General features: G+C 41.8%; 1 protein-coding gene across 2 annotated transcripts in view; it reads left to right on the top strand.

Annotated features, from left to right (window-relative positions):
* The window catches only part of LOC139767211 (zinc metalloproteinase nas-14-like), a 34,822-nt gene extending 11,341 nt beyond the window's left edge, over positions 1-23,481 (top strand). For both annotated transcript variants that reach the window (XM_071696335.1, XM_071696334.1), the window contains exons 3-9: positions 219-253; positions 4,525-4,621; positions 5,134-5,349; positions 5,605-5,704; positions 5,851-5,984; positions 6,946-7,035; positions 22,011-23,481. In XM_071696335.1, coding sequence (XP_071552436.1) covers positions 219-253; positions 4,525-4,621; positions 5,134-5,349; positions 5,605-5,704; positions 5,851-5,984; positions 6,946-7,035; positions 22,011-22,174 — 836 coding nt within the window. In that variant the 3' untranslated portion in view covers positions 22,175-23,481. The remainder of the gene's footprint in view (positions 1-218; positions 254-4,524; positions 4,622-5,133; positions 5,350-5,604; positions 5,705-5,850; positions 5,985-6,945; positions 7,036-22,010) is intronic.
* The last annotated feature ends 271 nt before the right edge of the window (positions 23,482-23,752 follow it).

Here is a 23,752-nt window from a genome sequence, read left to right as displayed (position 1 = left end):
TATTATCATTAAGTACAGTATCGTTACGGAACTCCTCACTCCAAAAGGAGTCCACATTTCCCTGCTACTGGAAGTAGTGCAGTCTTGGGCTGCAGGGGCCTTTATAAAAGACCTGGGTAACACCATGACCCTAACAGAAATTAGTGCTAGGGTAAATATACATATTCTCTAATTCCTTCCGTCACACTGTAAATAATGCGCCATTTCTCCTTCCACAGCCTACTTGGAAGCCGATATCCTAGCTGATAAAGACGTAAGTACTCGAACCTCTTTTGGTACTTCGATGTAAATACTTTTTTTTTATAACTACTTATTTGTACATAACGGTTGAAGGAACTGTATATTTCGGCATTTACTTGCATTTACCTGTTTTCGGCTTAGGTTTTCTCTGTAAGCCCACAAAATTCTTCCTCGCGTCCCACTGTACACTTCTCTTGACTAGCTTACTCATGTGCCTTCTACTTCACTCTCTTCATCGAACAATGCCGCCTTAACGTCTTTATGATTTCCTCACCGTTTATATGTATGTGGTTATCAGGTCTCCCCGTTTCATTTGGACTGATCGACAGCTTCACTCTTCGTAACTGATTCCATTGAATATTGACTATGGTATGATTGAATAATTGTTTAGTACGGGAGGGAAGTTCTACTGTCGTGAGGGCTCCATCTCCTGAAACGTATCTACTGTGATAGTGTTTTAAACTTTTGTAGTGTTAGTATCTAAAATTCCGTCACTTTGCTTATGTCATTCATCCACTTTTTCCGATACTGTGAGAGAACTACATTTTATCCCTTCTCACATGTTTCTCGTTACTGCCTGTGGTTGATCTGTCTTTGCATCTTAAAAAGAACTGCTCCTTGTTGACATCATCATCAAACTGGTATAGACACTTGAGTTTGGTGATCAAATCACACCTAACCATTCTCTCTTCCTTGAAAGGATATTTGTGGCCTTTAAACATTCAATGTAATTCAGCTCTTAGTTTTCGTACTATCATTGTTGCCCTTCCCTCGACCTTCTCCATTAGTTCTTTATTCTTGTCTTTATATGCACGGTGCATAATTTTGCTGCACATGCCCTTATCCATGTACTTTAATGAAGCTCTGATATTTACCAGCAGACAGTTTGTCTCTTTTACATTCCTCTTTAATTGGAGGTGTGGTAACAAGTTGGAAACACTGTTGACTCCCGCGTACATTTCACACACACACACACACGCACGCCATTCCTGCAGCTGGCTTCCTGCTGGAGAAAATTCGTATCGAAACCTTCCATATGTCCTATCCTTATTACTTTACGTCTCTACTCTGAATACATTTTATCTCAGCCATGTATCAAACCAACTTTAGAGTTTGTCGAGGTTCCTATGTACAAGTTGATGCCACCCTTAGTGTTCCTTATTATCCTCATGAGCTTAGCATTATCCACAAACATATTCAGATATGAATCCACGCCTTCTGGCAAGTCATTTACTTAGATCAAAAAGAGTAGTGCTCCCAGGAGCGAACCCTGGGGCACGCCATTGGTGACCCAACCTATTTCGACAGTGCTCCTCCAACACACATCTTTTGTTGCCTTGCGCTTGGATGAAGAAGTCTCCTCCTTATTCCTACTAAATAATTCAGAGTATTCACTGACCTCCAACATGGTAAAGTGTCAAATGCTTTATGGTTCTCCAGAAGCACACACAATCCCCAGTCCTTTCCCTATGCCCAAAATATAATTCTCTCTCTCTCTCTCTCTCTCTCTCTCTCTCTCTCTCTCTCTCTCTCTCTCTCTCTCTCTCTCTCTCTCTCTCTCTCAGAGGTTTGAGCTGTTAGGTACAATTGACCTCATTTGTCTGAATCCGTGTTGTCTTTCGCTAAGGTAATTTCTCCTTTGGAGGTAAGTTATTACACTTTATGTGTTCCAGGAAAAGAGTTTTCCACTGGTGTTGCCATTATATGTATGCCTAATGTCTTTTACTCCCGTGTGTGTGTGTGTGTGTGTGTGTGTGTGTGTGTGTGTGTGTGTGTGTGTGTGTGATTAGTATAGCAGAAATTCAGATCCATGAAGCGCCATTGAAACACGAGTCAAGTAAAATTAAAGATTGAAGTGATTATAGACTTCCCCCATGATTCTTTCTACCGTAACAATAACAACAATGATTTGGCTGACCTTGCGAATCACAAAAAAAGAAATAATTATCATAATTTCCTGTCGTGTCTCATTTCATAAGGTGAGGTTAGGAGTTGAATGATAACATACATATATGGGTCCGAACACCTGGCTCGCTTGCTCTGGGTGCCGTCATCTGGCTTTTGATAAGCTGCTCCTACTTACTGTCTGGTGTGTCGTAAGATTACACCACTTACCGTGTCACAAAGCTTATACCACTTACCTGAGTGTCACAAAGCTTATACTACTTACCTAAGTGTCACAAAGCTTATACCACTTACCGTGTCACAAAGCTTATACCGCTTACTTGAGTGTCACAAAGCTTATACCACTTACCGTTCCACAAAGTTTATTCCACTTACTTGAGGGTCACAAAGCTTATACCACTTACCGTGTCACAAAGCTTATACCACTTACCGTGTCACAAAGCTTGTACCACTTACCGTGTCACAAAGCTTGTACCACTTACCGTGTCACAAAGCTTATACCGCTTACTTGAGTGTCACAAAGCTTATACCACTTACTTGAGTGTCACAAAGCTTATACCGCTTACTTGAGTGTCACAAAGCTTATACCACTTACCGTGTCACAAAGCTTATACCACTTACTTGAGTGTCACAAAGCTTATACCACTTACCGTGTCACAAAGCTTATACCACTTACTTGAGTGTCACAAAGCTTATACCACTTACCGTGTCACAAAGCTTATACCACTTACTTGAGTGTCATTAAAGTCACCTCAGTTTTGTGGGTTTTCCTCAGTTCACGTTATTTGCGTTTAATATCGGAAGCCTACTCGAGCCGTCTGTTATTCCGTGAAGGTTGTAGGTTGTAGGTAAGAGACGTGACATTACAGTGTCACGTCTCCTACCTACAACCTTCCGTCATTACTTAACATATGATTCACTGTAACGATAAGGCCAACCGTCATGGCTTAGAGCAATGAAGAGGCGAGACAGAAAGAGCTGATTAGGTTTTTTTTTTTCTTATCCTTCATTTTCTTATCGTGAGAGGAAGAAAAGTCTCCTGAAGGCCTTTATCTTTGTTATCTGCGGCTTGACCGGAGCCGGCCTCGTGTACAGAGAGAGAGAGAGAGAGAGAGAGAGAGAGAGAGAGAGAGAGAGAGAGAGAGAGAGATGAGGAAGGAGGAAATTAGATAAAATTTAAAATTTTCGTTGGCCGTCGAAACCTGACAGAATCATCATCAAAACAAAGTACAGGTGAAAGAAAATGATAGAAAAACAAAAGTGAAATATATATATATATATATATATCGAAGCTCAAAATTGTTGCGTGGAGAAAAATGGCTAAACCCCTTCATTCGTATGCAGAAATTAGTTATATATTTATTTATTTTGCTTTGTCGCTGTATCCGCGTTAGCGAGGTATCGCAAGGAAATTTCAAAAATTATATGTATCAAAATACCGTTGCATGAAATGTGGCTCCGCTAACAGACAGCTATAGCTGTTTCTCCAATCGTGGATTTAGCACCATGTATTTTGATTAAAGATTTTGTAACCTAAACATAAAAAAGGTAGTTTTTAACAATGTTTTGTTCCGTTTAAGGATTTTGCTGTGGAATGTGTCCATCAGTTTTCTACTCCATCCCTCACGCGTGTTCGACGTGGTAAAATTTCAATAGATTTTTGAGAGCAGTCGGTTATTGTGGCGTCAGCGATCGGCTCTTGTGTAGGGGATCAGTTGTATTCGGTTTTATATCAAAGAAGTAATTTCTTAAGATTTTAGTATGCGTAAAAATTCATCCAAAGTAATTTAGCACGACCTCTAGCGACAACTGTTCTCGGATGTGCCATTACTGGCACACGTCGGCCCCACTGTAACTTCTGAGCAGCAGGCTAGAATTTTAGACTGATGTGTGTGTGTGTGTGTGTGTGTGTGTGTGTGTGTGTGTGTGTGTGTGGTGTAAAATGGGATGAATTAGTTGATCCCGAATAGACTCAGTTCATAAGTTGAGTGATGAGAATGTGTGGTGCTTTATTATGGTGCTCGCTTACATATATATTTTCCCTGTGTTATGTAAGTTTGACTGCTGTTGCAATTTTTGTCTTACCACATCAGTCAGCAATTGATAGCTATTACATCTAAATGCATTTATAAATTGACATACATTAACATTTTTTTTTTTTCCAAAAGAAGGAACAGAGGGGGCCAGATGAGGATATTCCAAAAAAGGCCCAGTCCTCTGTTCTTAACGCTACCTTGCTAACGCGGGAAATGGCGAATAGTTTAAAAGAAAAAAAAAAAAAAAAAATATATATATATATATATATATATATATATATATATATATATATATATATATATATATATATCGTATGTCACTGAGTTATATCAATCCCAACAGCATGTGTATAAGATGTCGCTCAGAGACAACCACCGGCTGTGGGTGGGAGGAGACCTGCTCTACAAGCTGGACTACGACGTCGAGGCCAACGTCTTCGGTAGGTGGTGGTGGCAGTGACAACACTTGACAGGCTCCTGGCGACTGTGCCATCTCACGTTGGCAGAATGTCAACGCCAGAAAAGAAAATCTCTCGTATTTTTTTTAATGTATTTAGATTATAGGTTTTGGTGTTACTACCTTATAACAGCGATGATAGGTTGTATATTTGTTTATTCAAATCTTGATTTAAACACCTCGTAAAAGTTTTTGAGTATTGATGATTATGATAATCGTTAATAATGGTATGAATTGTGGGAGTACTTTTATTAATGGGGTACTGGATATCATCCATATAATTGCAATTACTTTAAGCTCATCCTTACTCTTTTTTTTCAAATAGTTTTCAAAAACTCCCATGTATATACAAAAATATGTTTACATCATCCATGCGCCTCCCTTATAATTTTTCAGCATTCGTGCTATATACCTGATTCATTATTTTGATCAGATTAACGAGAGTTGCGGTATCAACTGACACTGACTATAGATTGCTTCTCGTTCACCTGACAGTGACGGACATTATCCAGACAGCCATAACGAAGATCAACGACGTCGGGTGCGTGAGTATCGTGCCGGCCAAGGAGCAGAGCCAGGACTACGTGGCCATCAAACTGGGCCAGAACTACTCTTCGTACGTGGGTAGACAGGGAGGAGAGCAGGACCTCACAGTGGTCAAGGAGGAGATCGACATCGGCAGCATCATGCACGAGCTCATGCATGCCCTCGGTACGTCAACGATCTGGTTTGGTTGTGTACGACGGTACATTAAGTACGATTCGCATTGTCTTACGCCGGACGTTGGTACGATAATATACACGAATGACATTTGGGATATATAACTTACTGTGCCCTCCAATTTAACAATGCCACTATCTGATACATTATGATATAACTCAGGGAGAAAAAAAAAAAGGAGGATTTAGTAGCACTTCTCTTGAAGTTTGACGTAAAGCCTTTGACAAAATAACCGCTTTGCCACAGGCTTTGGCCATGAACACAACCGGCCAGACAGGGACAACTACGTCACCGTCAACTGCTCCAACATCAAGGACGAAGCCAAGCAATACTTCACAAAATACTCGTGAGTCAAATCCTTATGTCTACAGCGTATTCCATTGATTTAATGTACAGGTTTATACAAATGCGTGTTACTTTGTGAGTTTAGGGGAACGTGTAAAGTCAATATCTTTATTGTGAACATTTATTTTCTTTTTTTCAACCTTGAAGGGCAAATAGTGTGTACGTGCCTGATGACCTCGATTACGACTACACGAGTATCATGCATGCCACCAACGTCTACAGCGACAAGGTCAACGTGGACATGAGTAAACCAGTCATCTGGAGGAATGATGGCAACACAGGTTAGTCCACGGGTAAAACACGATCAACCTCGGCACCGAGTTTTGGTTTGGAAATGAGGTTGGCTGATTCACCTTGTGCACTAAAACTAAAACTGTGTTCATCGCAACATTGAGTTTTCATTCTCCAGACTCCCCAATCAAGGGAGCTTGCCTCTTGAAAACCAGCTTTTTAGCCATAGTTCATCGAGAAGTTGTTTTAACTATGTGATTTCAGTCATCAGTTTGCAGACTCCAAAGAGACACGTTCGTGACTCCCAGGAGAAATCTATTGTAAAAGATCTTGACACATAATCTCGTTCCAAAATCCGTGATACCCTTGTTCACTCAGTGATTATTCCCAAGACTGCTTAAATTTATCCCTTGTCTGGGTATGCTGCATCAGCCTCAACCTCAACCTCTCGCCCAAATCTTTGTCATGCGAGATCCCAGGCAAGAGCTGTGTGACCCATTCCTTACTCCCAAGCCAGGCGAGGTCATCTGGGGTTGATGGATGTGATCCCCAAATCCAATTCTGTTTTACTTGAACCTCTTGCTGGTTCATGTTAGGTAAATAAGGTGACCTAAAAATTTGTGCCGGCAAAGTCATGTGACACATCACTACCTCTTAAACTTAATCCCTGGGACAAGTGCGGTCATTCAATATGTAACCTTAATCCATGGACGGTGAGGTCATATGGGGTGATGAATTTAACTTGAAACCACCACCTTATGATTTCTGGGTCAATTAGGGCTATCTGAAGTGGCGTATGGGTCTTAGAAAGTTACCCCATATAACCTTTTTAAGTGGGGAATTACTCTTAGAAAGTTACCCCATATAAACTTTTTAAGTGGGGAATTACTCTTAGAAAGTTACCCCTATATAACCTTAAGTGGGGAATTACTCTTAGAAAGTTACCGCTATATAACCTTGATCAAACTATGGTCCAGGTGATAACTTTTTTTCTCTTTCTTTCTCCTGCAGAGTTGGGTCAGAGGTTCAAGCTGACAGTCCTAGACCAGAAGCGTCTCAAACGAGTTTACAACTGCCACGTGTGTAAGGAATCTAGCCACAGTAAGTAATTCGATTGGATTATAAGATTACCCCCCCTCCCCCCCACAACGTTTTATAGGCTGTTAGGTTTGGGAACAAAATCTAACCCTCAAAAAACGGTAGGACGAATCTTCAGGTAATCCATTGTTTGTTGTGTTTATATTCTTATGTCTTGTGAGCGAAAGAGATCATTCACACCACCCTTAATCCCACATGCAAACCACTGCTAACCCAACAGTGCAGCACCCAGCCTCCCAGGGAACATTCAGACCTACGCATGGATCATTACAACAGAAATAAACCAACAAATAAATCACACCTCCCCAATAAAACAATCGTGAGAAAACAACTCAGAATCCGACGTGGTAGAATTACTTTCATACTCGTTCTCTGCTCCTGGGAACGGACGAAGAAAATACCTCATACGCTTACCTCCATTCTCTGACAGTCATATGTAAAGCTCTGAAACCACAACACACTATCCACTACCTGGCCTTTCAGACTTTACCATGGTTGTTTCTCCCGACTGCTTCAATGCCCAGTTCAATCCATTAAAAGCATATATCTATCCCCTTGTGCACCACATTGCTTGTATGCACTCTATCCCTTGCACTCCTTTCACCCTCCTGTATGTTCCGGCCCTGAGCACTCAAAAGCATTTTCACTCATTCTCTCGTCTCTAATTTCGTTTCATTCTACTCTCTCTCTCTCTCTCTCTCTCTCTGCCACTGCTGTCATATATCCACTTTGTCAACCTCTCCTCACTCTCACTCATTTCCTCCTTATGTCTGAACCTTTTCAGCACACTCTCCTCAGCTCTTTCAACCATACTGTCTTTATTACCACAAATCTCTCTTACTCTATCATAAATTACTTGATCATCCTTCCTCACACCACGTACTACTTTTAGACATTTCATTTCCAATACATTCACTGTTCTCTGTACATTCTATCTAAAGCCCTTGCCTTGCGGCCATACAACATTTCTGGGACTACTATACCTTTAAATGTACCCATTTATCACTCCCCAGATAGCAACCTCTCTTTCCACACATTCCTCAAGTGCTCTCAGAACCCTCGCAACTTCACCTAACCTATGACTCACATCTACTTCAAAGGTTCCTCTCGCTGTCACTTCCTGTCATGTCGGCTCCCAGGTATCTAAACACTCCACTTTCTCAGTTTTCTCCTTTCAAACTCACACATCATCTAAACTCTTTCAGAATGACTAAATTCACTCTTATGGTCAATTTCCTCCTTTCACAAACACTTCCAAACTTGGACACCACCTTCTGCCTTTTCAAACTTGAATCTACCACAAGTGCTGTGTCATAAGTAAACAACAACTGACTCATTTCCCAGACCCCCCTCACCTCCTACGGAATGCATACCTGCACCACTCTCCAAGACCTCAGCGTTTATCTTCCTCACCTCTCCATCTATAAACAAATTACACAGCCATGGTAACATCCCACACCCCTGCTGCAGATCCACCTCTCAGAATGACACCCTTCTCTCTGCCTCCTTATAACAAGCCTTACTCTCTTGATAACTCCTCAATTTCTAACTGCATTCTTCCTATCCCACATGTTTGTAAAACCTTCCACAAATCATCTCTGCCAATCATATCATATGCTTTCTTCAGATCCATAAATGCCATATACATATCTGTATGTTTCTCTATGCCATATACAGATCTGTATGTTTCTCTATTTCTCACACATATTCTTCAAAGCAAAGACCTTTGCCACTCCTGAAACCACATTGTTTCTCCCTATTTTTATGCTGTGTGCCTGTCAACACCCATTCAATCATCACTCCTCCATACAGCTTACCAGGTACACTTAACAGACTTATTCCTCTGTAATTCAGACATTCAGCTCTGTTCCCCCTTGCCTTTATACAGTGGCACTGTATATGCATGCAGTGTGTGGTTGAGAGAACAGAAGAGGGTGTGTTGAAATGGTTTGGACACATGGAGAGAATGAGTGAGGAAAAATTGACAAAGAGGATAAATGTGTCAGAGGTGGAGGGAGCAAGGAGAAATGGGACACCAGATTGAAGTTGGAAGGATGGTGTGAAAAAGATTTTGAGCAATCGGGACCTGAACATGCAGGAGGGTGAAAAGTGTGCAGGAACAGACTGAATTAGAACGATGTGGTATACTTGAGCTGACGTGCTGTCAGTGGACTAAATCAGGGCATGTGAAGTGTCTAGGGTAAACCATGGAAAAGTCTGTGGGGCCTGGATGTGGAAAGGGAGCTATGGTTTCAGTGCATTACACATGACAGCTGGAGACTGAGTGTGAATGAATGCGGCCTTTTTTGTCTTTTCCTGGCACTGCTTCGCTGGAAGAGGAGGAGGAGGAGGGGGAGGGGGGATGCTATTTCATGTGTGGCAGGGTGACGTCAGGAATGGATGAAGGCAGCAAGTATGAATATGTACATGTGTATATATGTATATGTCTGTGTATATATGTATGTATACATTGAATTGTATATGTATTTATATGTGCGTGTGTTGGCGTTTATATGTATAAGTGTGTATGGGTGGATTGGGCCATTCTTGTCTGTTTCCTTGCACTACCTCGCTAATGTGGGAGACAGTGATTAAGTATAATAATAAGTTTATATATATATACTTTTTGTTGTAAATGGAAATGATGAAGAGCTTGTAGATTTGTGTGCTGAAAATGGACTGTTGATTGGGAATACCTGGTTTAAAAAGATACGTATGTAAGTAGGAGAGATGGCCAGAGAGTGTTATTGAATTACATGTTACTTGGTAGACTTTTGGGTGTTAATGTGCTGAGAGGTGCAATGGGAAGGATGTCTGATCATTATCTTGTGGAGGCGAAGGTGAAGATTTGTAGAGGTTTTCAGAAAAGAGAGAATGTTGTGGTGAAGAGAGTGGTGAGAGTAAGTGAGCTTGGGAAGGGACTTGTGTGAGGAAGTACTAGGAGAGACTTGAGTGCATAATGGAAAAATGTGACACCAAAGGATGTAAGGGGAGTGGGGGAGGAATGGGATGTATTTAGGGAAGCAGTGATGGCTTGCGCCAAAGATGCTTGTGGCATGAGAAACATGGGAAGTGGGCAGATTAGAAAGGGTAGTGGGATGAAGAAGTAAGATTATTAGTGAAAGAGAAGAGAGAGGCATTTAGATGATTTTTGCAGGGGAAGGGTGCAAATGACTGGGAGATGTATAAAAGAAAGAGGTAGGAGGTCAAGAGAAAGGTGCAAGAGTTGAAAAAGAGGGCAAATGAGAGTTGGAGTGAGAGAGTATCGTTAAATTTTATGGAGAATAAAACGATGTTTTGGAAGGAGGTAAATAAAGTGCATAAGACAATAGAACAAATGGGAACATTGGTGAAGGGGGCAAATGATGAGGAAATAACAAGTAGTGGTGATGTGAGGAGATGGAGTGAGTGTTTTGAAGGTTTATTGAATATGTTAGATGATAGAGTGGCAGATATAGGGTGTTTTGGTCCAGGTGGTGTGTGAAGTGAGACAGTCAGGGAGAATGGGTTGGTAAACAGAGAAGAGGTAGTGAAAGCTTTGCGGAAGATGAAAGCTGGGAAGGCGGCCGGTTTGGATGGTATTGCAGTGGAATTTATTAAAAAAAAGGGGGTGACTGTGTTGTTGACTGGTTGGTGAGGATGTTCAATGTATGTATGGCTCATGGTAAAGTACCTGAGGATTGGCAGAATGCATCCATAGTGCCATTATACAAAGACAAAGGGGATAAAGGTGAGTGCTCTAATTACAGAGTTATAAGTTTGTTGTGTATTCCTGGGAAATTATATGGAAGGGTATTGATCGAGAGGGTGAAGGCATGTACAGAGCATCAGACTGGGGAAGAGCAGTGTGGTTTCAGAAGTGGTAGAGGATGTGTGGATCAGGTGTTTACTTTGGAGAATGTATGTGAGAAATACTTGGAAAAACAAATGGATTTGTATGTAGCATTTATGGATCTGGAGAAGGCATATGATACAGTTGATAGAGATGCGCTGTGAGAGGTATTAAGAGTATATGGTGTGGGAGGAAAGTTGCTTGAAGCAGTGAAAAATATTTATCGAGGATGTAAGGCATGTGTACGAGTAGGAAGAGAGGAAAGTGATTGGTTTCCAGTGAATGTCAGTTTGCGGCAGGGGTGCGTGATGTCTCCATGGTTGTTTAATTTGTTTATGGATAGGGTTGCTAGGAGGTGAATGCAAGAGTTTTGCAGAGCGGGGCAAGTATGCAGTCTCTTGTGGATGAGAGGGCTTAGGAAGTGAGTCAGTTGTTGTTCACTGATGATACAGCGCTGGTGGATGCTTCGGGTGAGAAACTGCAGAAGCTGCTGACTGAGTTTAGTAAAGTGTGTGAAAGAAGAAAGCTGAGAGTAAATGTGAATAAGAGCAAGGTTATTAGGTTCAGTAGGGTTGAGGGATAAGTTAATTGGGAGGCAAGTTTGAACGGAGAAAAACTGGAGGAAGTGAGGTGTTTTAGATATCTGGCAGTGGATTTAACAGCGGATGGAACCATGGAAGTGGAAGTGAGTCACGGGGTGGGGGAGGGGGCGAAGGTTCTGGGAGTGTTGAATAATGTGTGGAAGGCAAGAAAATTATCTCGGAAAGCAAAAATGGGTATGTTTGAAGGAATAGTGGTTCCAACAATGTTATATGGTTGCGAGGCATGGGCTATATAGAATGAGTGAGGAAAGATTGACAAAGAGGATATATGTGTCAGAGGTGGAGGGAATGAGGAGAAGGGGGAGACCAAATTGGAGGTAGAAGGATGGAGTGAAAAAGATTTTGAGCGATCAGGGCCTGAACATACAGGAGGGTGAAAGGTGTGCAAGGAATAAAGTGAATTGGAACAGTGTGGTATACCGGGGTTGACGTGGTGTCAGTGGATTGAACCAGGGCATGTGAAGTGTCTGGGGTAAACCATGGAAAGTTTTGTGGGGTCTGGATGTGGAAAGGGAGCTGCAGGTTTCGGTGCATTATACATGACAGCTAGAGACTGAGTGTGAATGAATGTGGCCCTTGTTGTCGTTTCCTGGTGCTGCCTTGCGCGCACGTGGGGGGAGGGGGGTGTCATTTCATGTGTGACTGGATAGCAGCTGGAATGGATGAAGGCAGCATGTATGAATATGTACATGTGTATGTATGTATATGTCTGTGTATGTATATGTATGTATATGTTGAAATGTATAGGCATGTATATGTGCATGTGTTGGCATTTATGTATATACGTGTTTATGTGGGTATATATATATATATATATATATATATATATATATATATTTTTTTTTTTTTGCTTTGTCGCTGTCTCCCGTGTTTGCGAGGTAGCGCAAGGAAACAGATGAAAGAAATGGCCCAACCCACCCCCATACACATGTATATACATACGTCCACACACGCAAATATACATACCTACACAGCTTTCCATGGTTTACCCCAGACGCTTCACATGCCCTGATTCAATCCACTAACAGCACGTCAACCCCGGTATACCACATCGATCCAATTCACTCTATTCCTTGCCCTCCTTTCACCCTCCTGCATGTTCAGGCCCCGATCACACAAAATCTTTTTCACTCCATCTTTCCACCTCCAATTTGGTCCCCCACTTCTCCTCGTTCCCTCCACCTCCGACACATATATCCTCTTGGTCAATCTTTCCTCACTCATTCTCTCCATGTGCCCAAAACATTTCAAAACACCCTCTTCTGCTCTCTCAACCACGCTTTTTTTATTTCCACACATCTCTCTTACCCTTACGTTACTTACTCAATCAAACCACCTCACACCACACATTGTCCTCAAACATCTCATTTCCAGCACATCCATCCTCCTGGGCACAACTCTATCCATAGCCCACGCCTCGCAACCATACAACATTGTTGGAACCACTATTCCTTCAAACATACCCATTTTTGCTTTCCGAGATAATGTTCTCGACTTCCACACATTCTTCAAGGCTCCCAGAATTTTCGCCCCCTCCCCCACCCTATGATCCACTTCCGCTTCCATGGTTCCATCTGCTGCCAGATCCACTCCCAGATATCTAAAACACTTCACTTCCTCCAGTTTTTCTCCATTCAAACTCACCTCCCAATTGACTTGACCCTCAACCCTACTGTACCTAATAACCTTGCTCTTATTCACATTTACTCTTAACTTTCTTCTTTCACACACTTTACCAAACTCAGTCACCAGCTTCTGCAGTTTCTCACATGAATCAGCCACCAGCGCTGTATCATCAGCGAACAACAACTGACTCACTTCCCAAGCTCTCTCATCCCCAACAGACTTCATACTTGCCCCTCTTTCCAAAACTCTTGCATTCACCTCCCTAACAACCCCATCCATAAACAAATTAAACAACCATGGAGACATCACACACCCCTGCCGCAAACCTACATTCACTGAGAACCAATCACTTTCCTCTCTTCCTACACGTACACATGCCTTACATCCTCGATAAAAACTTTTCACTGCTTCTAACAACTTGCCTCCCACACCATATATTCTTAATACCTTCCACAGAGCATCTCTATCAACTCTATCATATGCCTTCTCCAGATCCATAAATGCTACATACAAATCCATTTGCTTTTCTAAGTATTTCTCACATACATTCTTCAAAGCAAACACCTGATCCACACATCCTCTACCACTTCTGAAACCACACTGCTCTTCCCCAATCTGATGCTCTGTACATGCCTTCACCCTCTCAATCAATACCCTCCCATATAATTTACCAGGAATACTCAACAAACTTATACCTCTGTAATTTGAGCACTCACTCTTATCCCCTTTGCCTTTGTACAATGGCACTATGCACGCATTCCGCCAATCCTCAGGCACCTCACCGTGAGTCATACATACATTAAATAACCTTACCAACCAGTCAACAATACAGTCACCCCCTTTTTTAATAAATTCCACTGCAATACCATCCTGCTGCCTTGCCGGCTTTCATCTTCCGCAAAGCTTTTACTACCTCTTCTCTGTTTACCAAATCATTTTCCCTAACCCTCTCACTTTATATATATATATATATATATATATATATATATATATATATATATATATATATATATATATATATATATATTTATTTTATATATTTTGCTTTGTCGCTGTCTCCCGCGTTTGCGAGGTAGCGCAAGGAAACAGACGAAAGAAATGGCCCAACCCACCCCCATACACATGTATATACACACATGTCCACACACGCAAATATACATACCTATACATCTCAATGTACACATATATATACACACACAGACACATACATATATACCCATGCACACAATTCACACTGTCTGCCTTTATTCATTCCCATCGCCACCTCGCCACACATGGAATGCCATCCCCCTCCCCCCTCATGTGTGCGTGGTAGCGCTAGGAAAAGACAACAAAGGCCTCATTCATTCACACTCAGTCTCTAGCTGTCATGCAATAATGCCCGAAACCACAGCTCTCTTTCCACATCCAGGCCCCACACAGCTTTCCATGGTTTACCCCAGACGCTTCACATGCCCTGATTCAATCCACTAACAGCACGTCAACCCCGGTATACCACATCAATCCAATTCACTCTATTCCTTGCCCGCCTTTCACCCTCCTGCATGTTCAGGCCCCGATCACTCAAAATCTTTTTCACTCCATCTTTCCACCTCCAATTTGGTCTCCCACTTCTCCTCGTTCCCTCCACCTCCGACACATATATCCTCTTGGTCAATCTTTCCTCACTCATTCCCTCCATGTGCCCAAACCATTTCAAAACACCCTCTTCTGCTCTCTCAACCACGCTCTTTTTATTTCCACACATCTCTCTTACCCTTACATTACTTACTTGATCAAACCATCTCACACCACACATTGTCCTCAAACTGCACATCCACCCTTCTGCACACAACTCTATCCATAGCCCACGCCTCGCAACCATACAACATTGTTGAAACCACTATTCCTTCAAACATACCCATTTTTGCTTTTCGAGATAATGTTCTCGACTTCCACACATTCTTCAAGGCTCCCAGGATTTTCGCCCCCTCCCCCACCCTATGATTCACTTCCACTTCCATGGGTCCATCCACTGCCAGATCCACTCCCAGATATCTAAAACACTTTACTTCCTCCAGTTTTTCTCCATTCAAACTCACCTCCCAATTGACTTGACCCTCAACCCTACTGTACCTAATAACCTTGCTCTTATTCACATTTACTCTTAACTTTCTTCTTTCACACACTTTACCAAACTCAGTCACCAGCTTCTGCAGTTTCTCACATGAATCAGCCACCAGCGCTATATCATCAGCGAACAACAACTGACTCACTTCCCAAGCTCTCTCATCCACAACAGACTTCATTTTTGCACCTCTTTCCAAAACTCTTGCATTCACCTCCCTAACAACCCCATCCATAAACAAATTAAACAACCATAGATATATATAGAGTGGCAGATATAGGGTGTTTTGGTCGAGGTGGTGTGCAAAGTGAGAGGGTTAGGGAAAATGATTTGGTAAACAGAGAAGAGGTAGTGAAAGCTTTGCGGAAGATGAAAGCCGGCAAGGCAGCGGGTTTGGATGGTATTGCAGTGGAATTTATTAAAAAAGGGGGTGACTGTATTGTTGACTGGTTGGTAAGGTTATTTAATGTATGTATGACTCATGGTGAGGTGCCTGAGGATTGGCGGAATGCGTGCATAGTGCCATTGTACAAAGGCAAAGGGGATAAGAGTGAGTGCTCAAATTACAGAGGTATAAGTTTGTTGAGTATTCCTGGTAAATTATATGGGAGGGTATGATTGAGAGGATGAAGGCATGTACAGAGCATCAGATTGGGGGAAGAGCAGTGTGGTTTCAGAAGTGGTAGAGGATGTGTGGATCAGGTGTTTGCTTTGAAGAATGTATGTGAGAAATACTTAGAAAAGCAAATGGATTTGTATGTAGCATTTATGGATCTGGAGAAGGCATATGATAGAGTTGATAGAGATGCTCTGTGGAAGGTATTAAGAATATATGGTGTGGGAGGAAAGTTGTTAGAAGCAGTGAAAAGTTTTTATCGAGGATGTAAGGCATGTGTACGTGTAGGAAGAGAGGAAAGTGATTGGTTCTCAGTGAATGTAGGTTTGCGGCAGGGGTGTGTGATGTCTCCATGGTTGTTTAATTTGTTTATGGATGGGGTTGTTAGGGAGGTAAATGCAAGAGTTTTGGAAAGAGGGGCAAGTATGAAGTCTGTTGGGGATGAGAGAGCTTGGGAAGTGAGTCAGTTGTTGTTCGCTGATGATACAGCGCTGGTGGCTGATTCATGTGAGAAACTGCAGAAGCTGGTGACTGAGTTTGGAAAAGTGTGTGGAAGAAGAAAGTTAAGAGTAAATGTGAATAAGAGCAAGGTTATTAGGTACAGTAGGGTTGAGGGTCAAGTCAATTGGGAGGTGAGTTTGAATGGAGAAAAACTGGAGGAAGTGAAGTGTTTTAGATATCTGGGAGTGGATCTGGCAGCGGATGGAACCATGGAAGCGGAGGTGGATCATAGGGTGGGGGAGGGGGCGAAAATTCTGGGAGCCTTGAAGAATGTGTGGAAGTCGAGAACATTATCTCGGAAAGCAAAAATGGGTATGTTTGAAGGAATAGTGGTTCCAACAATGTTGTATGGTTGCGAGGCGTGGGCTATGGATAGAGTTGTGCGCAGGAGGATGGATGTGCTGGAAATGAGATGTTTGAGGACAATGTGTGGTGTGAGGTGGTTTGATCGAGTGAGTAACGTAAGGGTAAGAGAGATGTGTGGTAATAAAAAGAGCGTGGTTGAGAGAGCAGAAGAGGGTGTTTTGAAGTGGTTTGGGCACATGGAGAGGATGAGTGAGGAGAGATTGACCAAGAAGATATATGTGTCGGAGGTGGAGGGAACAAGGAGAAGAGGGAGACCAAATTGGAGGTGGAAGGATGGAGTGAAAAAGATTTTGTGTGATCGGGGCCTGAACATGCAGGAGGGTGAAAGGAGGGCAAGGAATAGAGTGAATTGGAGCGATGTGGTATACCGGGGTTGACGTGCTGTCAGTGGATTGAAGCAGGGCATGTGAAGCGTCTGGGGTAAACCATGGAAAGCTGTGTAGGTATGTATATTTGCGTGTGTGGACGTATGTATATACATGTGTATGGGGGGGGGTTGGGCCATTTCTTTCGTCTGTTTCCTTGCGCTACCTCGCAAACGCGGGAGACAGCGACAAAGTATAATAAAAAAAAATAATAGAAGGTTATTTGATGTGAAGTCATTAGAAAGGAACATTAATGAAGGTCTATAGGATGATATTGTCATGTGAATGGATAAAAGTATTTTGTAGCACAGTAGGAAGAGAAGTGGATCCTAGAAGAGTTGGATACATGTAGTGGGGAATTTGACTAGGTGCATGGGATATTTCAGATGATAACATTAGAAAAAGGGTTGGGATCAAATGCAGTGGATGTAGTTTGTGTATGGAAGTGGTATAAATGGAGACTTTGGTTTTAATTGATATATCGGCTTAGTGTATTATGTGAAAAAGAAGCACGTTTACAAGTGTTTTTACATTATATCACACTGGATATGGGTTGACGAAAAAAGGGGGAGGGTAATGTTGCAGAGGATATGTGTACCTTATTCATCCCATTGAAATGGGAATGGAATAATTATGATAGATAGGAAGCAAAAATGGGTATGTTTGAAGGAATAGTGGTTCCAGCAATGTTGTATGGTTGCGAGGCGTGGGCTATGGATAGAGTTGTGCGCAGGAGGGTGGATGTGCTGGAAATGAGATGTTTGAGGACAATGTGTGGTGTGAGGTGGTTTGATCGAGTGAGTAACGTAAGGGTAAGAGAGATGTGTGGAAATAAAAAGAGCGTGGTTGAGAGAGCAGAAGAGGGTGTTTTGAAATGGTTTGGGCACATGGAGAGAATGAGTGAGGAAAGATTGACAAAGAGGATATATGTGTCAGAGGTGGAGGGAACGAGGAGAAGTGGGAGACCAAATTGGAGGTGGAAAGATGGAGTGAAAAAGATTTTGTGTGATCGGGGCCTGAACATGCAGGAGGGTGAAAGGAGGGCAAGGAATAGAGTGAATTGGATCGATGTGGTATACCGGGGTTGACGTGCTGTCAGTGGGTTGAATCAGGGCATGTGAAGCGTCTGGGGTAAACCATGGAAAGCTGTGTAGGTATGTATATTTGCGTGTGTGGACGTATGTATATACATGTGTATGGGGGTGGGTTGGGCCATTTCTTTCGTCTGTTTCCTTGCGCTACCTCGCAAACGCGGGAGACAGCGACAAAGAAAAAAAAAAAAAAAATATATATATATATATATATATATATATATATATATATATATATATATATATATATATATATATATATATATATATATATATATGTTGGGGTGAAGAAGGTGGTGAGAATAAGTGAGCTTGGGAAGGAGACCTGTGTGGGGAAGTACCAGGAGAGACTGTGTACAGAATGGAAAAAGGTGAGAACAATGGAAGTAAGGGGAGTGGGGGAGGAATGGGATGTATTTAGGGAATCAGTGATGGATTGCGCAAAAGATGCTTGTGGCATGAGAAGAGTGGGAGGTGGGCTGTTTAGAAAGGGTAGTGAGTGGTGGGATGAAGAAGTAAGAGTATTAGTGAAAGAGAAGAGAGAGGCATTTGGACGATTTTTGCAGGGAAAAAATGCAATTGAGTGGGAGAAGTATAAAAGAAAGAGACAGGAGGTCAAGAGAAAGGTGCAAGAGGTGAAAGAAAGGGCAAATGAGAGTTGGGGTGAGAGACTATCAGTAAATTTTAGGGAGAATAAAAAGATGTTCTGGAAGGAGGTAAATAGGGTGCGAAAGACAAGGGAGCAAATGGGAACTTCAGTGAAGGGCGTAAATGGGGAGGTGATAACAAGTAGCGGTGATGTGAGAAGGAGATGGAATGAGTATTTTGAAGGTTTGTTGAATGTGTCTGATGACAGAGTGGCAGATATAGGGTGTTTTGGTCGAGGTGGTGTGCAAAGTGAGAGGGTTAGGGAAAATGATTTGGTAAACAGAGAAGAGGTAGTAAAAGCTTTGCGGAAGATGAAAGCCGGCAAGGCAGCAGGTTTGGATGGTATTGCAGTGGAATTTATTAAAAAAGGGGGTGACTGTATTGTTGACTGGTTGGTAAGGTTATTTAATGTATGTATGACTCATGGTGAGGTGCCTGAGGATTGGCGGAATGCGTGCATAGTGCCATTGTACAAAGGCAAAGGGGATAAGAGTGAGTGCTCAAATTACAGAGGTATAAGTTTGTTGAGTATTCCTGGTAAATTATATGGGAGGGTATTGATTGAGAGGGTGAAGGCATGTACAGAGCATCAGATTGGGGAAGAGCAGTGCGGTTTCAGAAGTGGTAGAGGATGTGTGGATCAGGTGTTTGCTTTGAAGAATGTATGTGAGAAATACTTAGAAAAGCAAATGGATTTGTATGTAGCATTTATGGATCTGGAGAAGGCATATGATAGAGTTGATAGAGATGCTCTGTGGAAGGTATTAAGAATATATGGTGTGGGAGGCAAGTTGTTAGAAGCAGTGAAAAGTTTTTATCGAGGATGTAAGGCATGTGTACGTGTAGGAAGAGAGGAAAGTGATTGGTTCTCAGTGAATGTAGGTTTGCGGCAGGGGTGTGTGATGTCTCCATGGTTGTTTAATTTGTTTATGGATGGGGTTGTTAGGGAGGTAAATGCAAGAGTTTTGGTAAGAGGGGCAAGTATGAAGTCTGTTGGGGATGAGAGAGCTTGGGAAGTGAGTCAGTTGTTGTTCGCTGATGATACAGCGCTGGTGGCTGATTCATGTGAGAAACTGCAGAAGCTGGTGACTGAGTTTGGTAAAGTGTGTGGAAGAAGAAAGTTAAGAGTAAATGTGAATAAGAGCAAGGTTATTAGGTACAGTAGGGGTGAGGGTCAAGTCAATTGGGAGGTGAGTTTGAATGGAGAAAAACTGGAGGAAGTGAAGTGTTTTAGATATCTGGGAGTGGATCTGTCAGCGGATGGAACCATGGAAGCGGAAGTGGATCATAGGGTGGGGGAGGGGGCGAAAATTTTGGGAGCCTTGAAAAATGTGTGGAAGTCGAGAACATTATCTCGGAAAGCAAAAATGGGTATGTTTGTAGGAATAGTGGTACCAACAATGTTGTATGGTTGCGAGGCGTGGGCTATGGATAGAGATGTGCGCAGGAGGATGGATGTGCTGGAAATGAGATGTTTGAGGAAAATGTGTGGTGTGAGGTGGTTTGATCGAGTAAGTAACGTAAGGGTAAGAGAGATGTGTGGAAATAAAAAGAGCGTGGTTGAGAGAGCAGAAGAGGGTGTTTTGAAATGGTTTGGGCACATGGAGAGAATGAGTGAGGAAAGATTGACCAAGAGGATATATGTGTCGGAGGTGGAGGGAACGAGGAGAAGAGGGAGACCAAATTGGAGGTGGAAAGATGGAGTGAAAAAGATTTTGTGTGATCGGGGCCTGAACATGCAGGAGGGTGAAAGGAGGGCAAGGAATAGAGTGAATTGGAGCGATGTGGTATACAGGGGTTGACGTGCTGTCAGTGGATTGAATCAAGGCATGTGAAGCGTCTGGGGTAAACCATGGAAAGCTGTGTAGGTATGTATATTTGCGTGTGTGGACGTGTGTATGTACATGTGTATGGGGGGGGGGTTGGGCCATTTCTTTCGTCTGTTTCCTTGCGCTACCTCGCAAACGCGGGAGACAGCGACAAAGTATAAAAAAAAAAAAAAAAAAAAAAAAAAATATATATATGTGTGTATATATATATATATATATATATATATATATATATATATATATATATATATATATATTATCCCTGGGGATAGGGGAGAAAGAATACTTCCCATGTATTCCCTGCGTGTCGTAGAAGGCGACTGAAAGGGGAGGGAGCAGGGGGCTGGAAATCCTCCCCTCTCGTTTTTTTTTTAATTTTCCAAAAGAAGGAACAGAGAACGAGGCCAGGTGAGGATATTCCCTCAGAGGCCCAGTCCTCTGTTCTTAACGCTACCTTGCTAACGCGGGAAATGGCGAATAGTATAAAAAAAAAAAAAAAAAAAATATATATATATATATATATATATATATATATATATATATATATATATATATATATATATAGGGATTAAGAATACTTCCCACGTATTCCCTGCGTGTCGTAGAAGGCGACTAAAAGGGGAGGGAGCGGGGGGCTGGAAATCCTCCCCTCTCGTTTTTTTTTTTAATTTTCCAAAGGAAGGAACAGAGGGGGCCAGGTGAGGATATTCCAAAAAAGGCCCAGTCCTCTGTTCTTAATGCTACCTCGCTAATGCGGGAAATGGCGAATAGTTTAAAAGAAAAAAAGAAATATATATAAATAAATATCCCTGGTACCCATTCCCTCTGGGAACTTCCCTCAAGGGAGTGGCCAAGGCAGAAGAGTTTCCTCTTACCCCTGTACTTACATGTCTCCCTCACATACAACATTCCACGCATTCTTCCCCCATTTTGCTCCTCCAGTACTCTTCTGCTCTATTTCCCGTATGGTCTTCCACTTACATCAACTCCCCATCTTGCCTTCTTTACACATGTGCAAACCACCCCAGAGTATTATGTTTCACCTTCTCTGCCTCTTCATAAGTCATTCCCTGCCAAACCAAATCTCTCATACAACCCTTCATTATTCACTTCATTCTGTTTAGTAATACCACATGCTCCTCTCATGTAACTAATCTCCACAGTCTGATTTCTTGACCTCTGTGACTCATCCCATATCCATGTTTTGGCTGCATAGGTCAGGGTCAGGAGGAGTGTGTTCCCCCTTAATCCTTTCATCACTTCCATCTCTACTCTTCATTATTCTACTAAGGGACCCAATGACTGTAAATATACTTGTTATTTTTCTTTCATGTTTTTATGTATGCAACAGCTTTTATTCTTTGTTATATCTAATACTGTGATATTTTGATGCAGATGGTCTGTTGTTCCGGTACCCTGGGGACTGCTCTAAGTTCTACCAGTGCTCCAACAGTATCTCCTTCATTATGGACTGCCCAGCTGGACTCCACTTTAGCTTGAGCAAAAACCAGTGTGATTACCCGTCTCAGGCTAATTGTACCTTCATAACCCAGTCTTGAGCAAAGTGAGCCAGACCAACCGTGATTTCATCACTGGGACCATAGCTATTGATTTTTATGAACTGTAATGCTATCACTCAGACTGAGACTTAATTGCTCTGGTTTTTGTGGGTAGCATCAACATACACATGGTCAGGAATGATTTGTAACTAAGCCCATCTTTAAACAGTCTTCAGCTAGCTAACTTTCCTTTACTAATTGCAGTGTCAAATCATGACCAAGAGGTATGCAGGCTTAAATTTTAATGTCCTAACTGTGACACCACTGAAATACATTAGTTGAAAAATTTTCACTAAATCACCTTCTAGCACCAGACCTGTCCATAGGTAACACTGACAATCATTATAAAAGAATCTTAGCCTTTAATATATCTACATTGATTTTTTGTGTCCAGCAGTAACTTCATAAGTCAACAATAAATGTCAGTACCGTATATGCAGTAAGAAACTTCTGCATCTAGGTGACATCCACAACTACTCAACATGTAGTAGTAATATGCCAAGCAAATTGATCTGTGATTAGTCAGTTTTTTCAGTACCAATGTAGGATGTCCAGTGTTATCCAGAGTTATCATAAACTTGTCACAACAATAGTTATGCTCCCTCCAGTCTTAGTATGTAATTCTGAACATGCTATTCACATATGGCTGTTATGATTAATAGGTTGATCCGATGAGTTAGGCTACACCACAATTGAAAGGGCACCTTCTTCCAAGTTGTATAATTGTCAATGGATGAAAAGGAGTACAATCTTGAGGAACCTCTTACTCCGTAGGAGTCCATTATTTCCCTAGTATTTATCGTAGTGCAGCTGTGAAGTTGCAGGGGCCCCATAAAAGGGGTCCTATGCTTACATGTTTAGAAAATCAAACTAATGCAGTTACTTATAAGTTTGAAGTATTTAGGCTTTTAATGTAATCATCCTTACCTGACCTTTATATTGCTAAAATGTGATTTTGTAACAATTAAATCATTATTCAAGATCTTTGTTTTACAAGTGTGTGAAGCATTTAGATTAGAAAAATTGGAAAACCATATATCATTTGTGTTTGTTATTACTGGGAAATTTATTTTATTTTCCCATTCTGAATGATAATGTATGTAGGATGTTTTTGAGTTATCGTTTTACTTTCTGTTATACAACTATAAACTTTGCGAACCAAAGGTAGACTTGAGTACCAAAATAACTTTATTTTTGGAAAAAGGTTATGTAAGCATGTCTACTATGTAAGCAGTTCTCATTTGTTAAACTGACAGGTTTCCTTATCCAACTTACTCTACTGTCAGTACAAAATAAAAGTTTTTACGGGTTATAGTTTGCTTTGTCCAAGGTAGAAAATCTGATGCCTGTTCCCTCCAGGAACTCCCATCAAGGGGTGGCCCCAGCAAAAGAGTCTCCTCTTATCCCTGTCCTCACAGGCCTCCCTCTCATACACCATTCCACGCACTCTTCCATCATTTCTCTCTCTCTTTAGCATTCTTCCACTGTGTTTGCCCATGTCACAGGTGGTCTTCCTCTCGCACTGATTCCTTTATCATGAACTTTCCCAGTCTTGTATTCTTTCCACATGCCCAAACC

This window comes from Panulirus ornatus, chromosome 59, assembly GCF_036320965.1.
Source record: "Panulirus ornatus isolate Po-2019 chromosome 59, ASM3632096v1, whole genome shotgun sequence".
NCBI classification, from domain to species: domain Eukaryota; kingdom Metazoa; phylum Arthropoda; class Malacostraca; order Decapoda; family Palinuridae; genus Panulirus; species Panulirus ornatus.
Note: the sequence above shows the minus strand (reverse complement) of the source record. Positions and strands in the feature narration are given on the sequence as shown.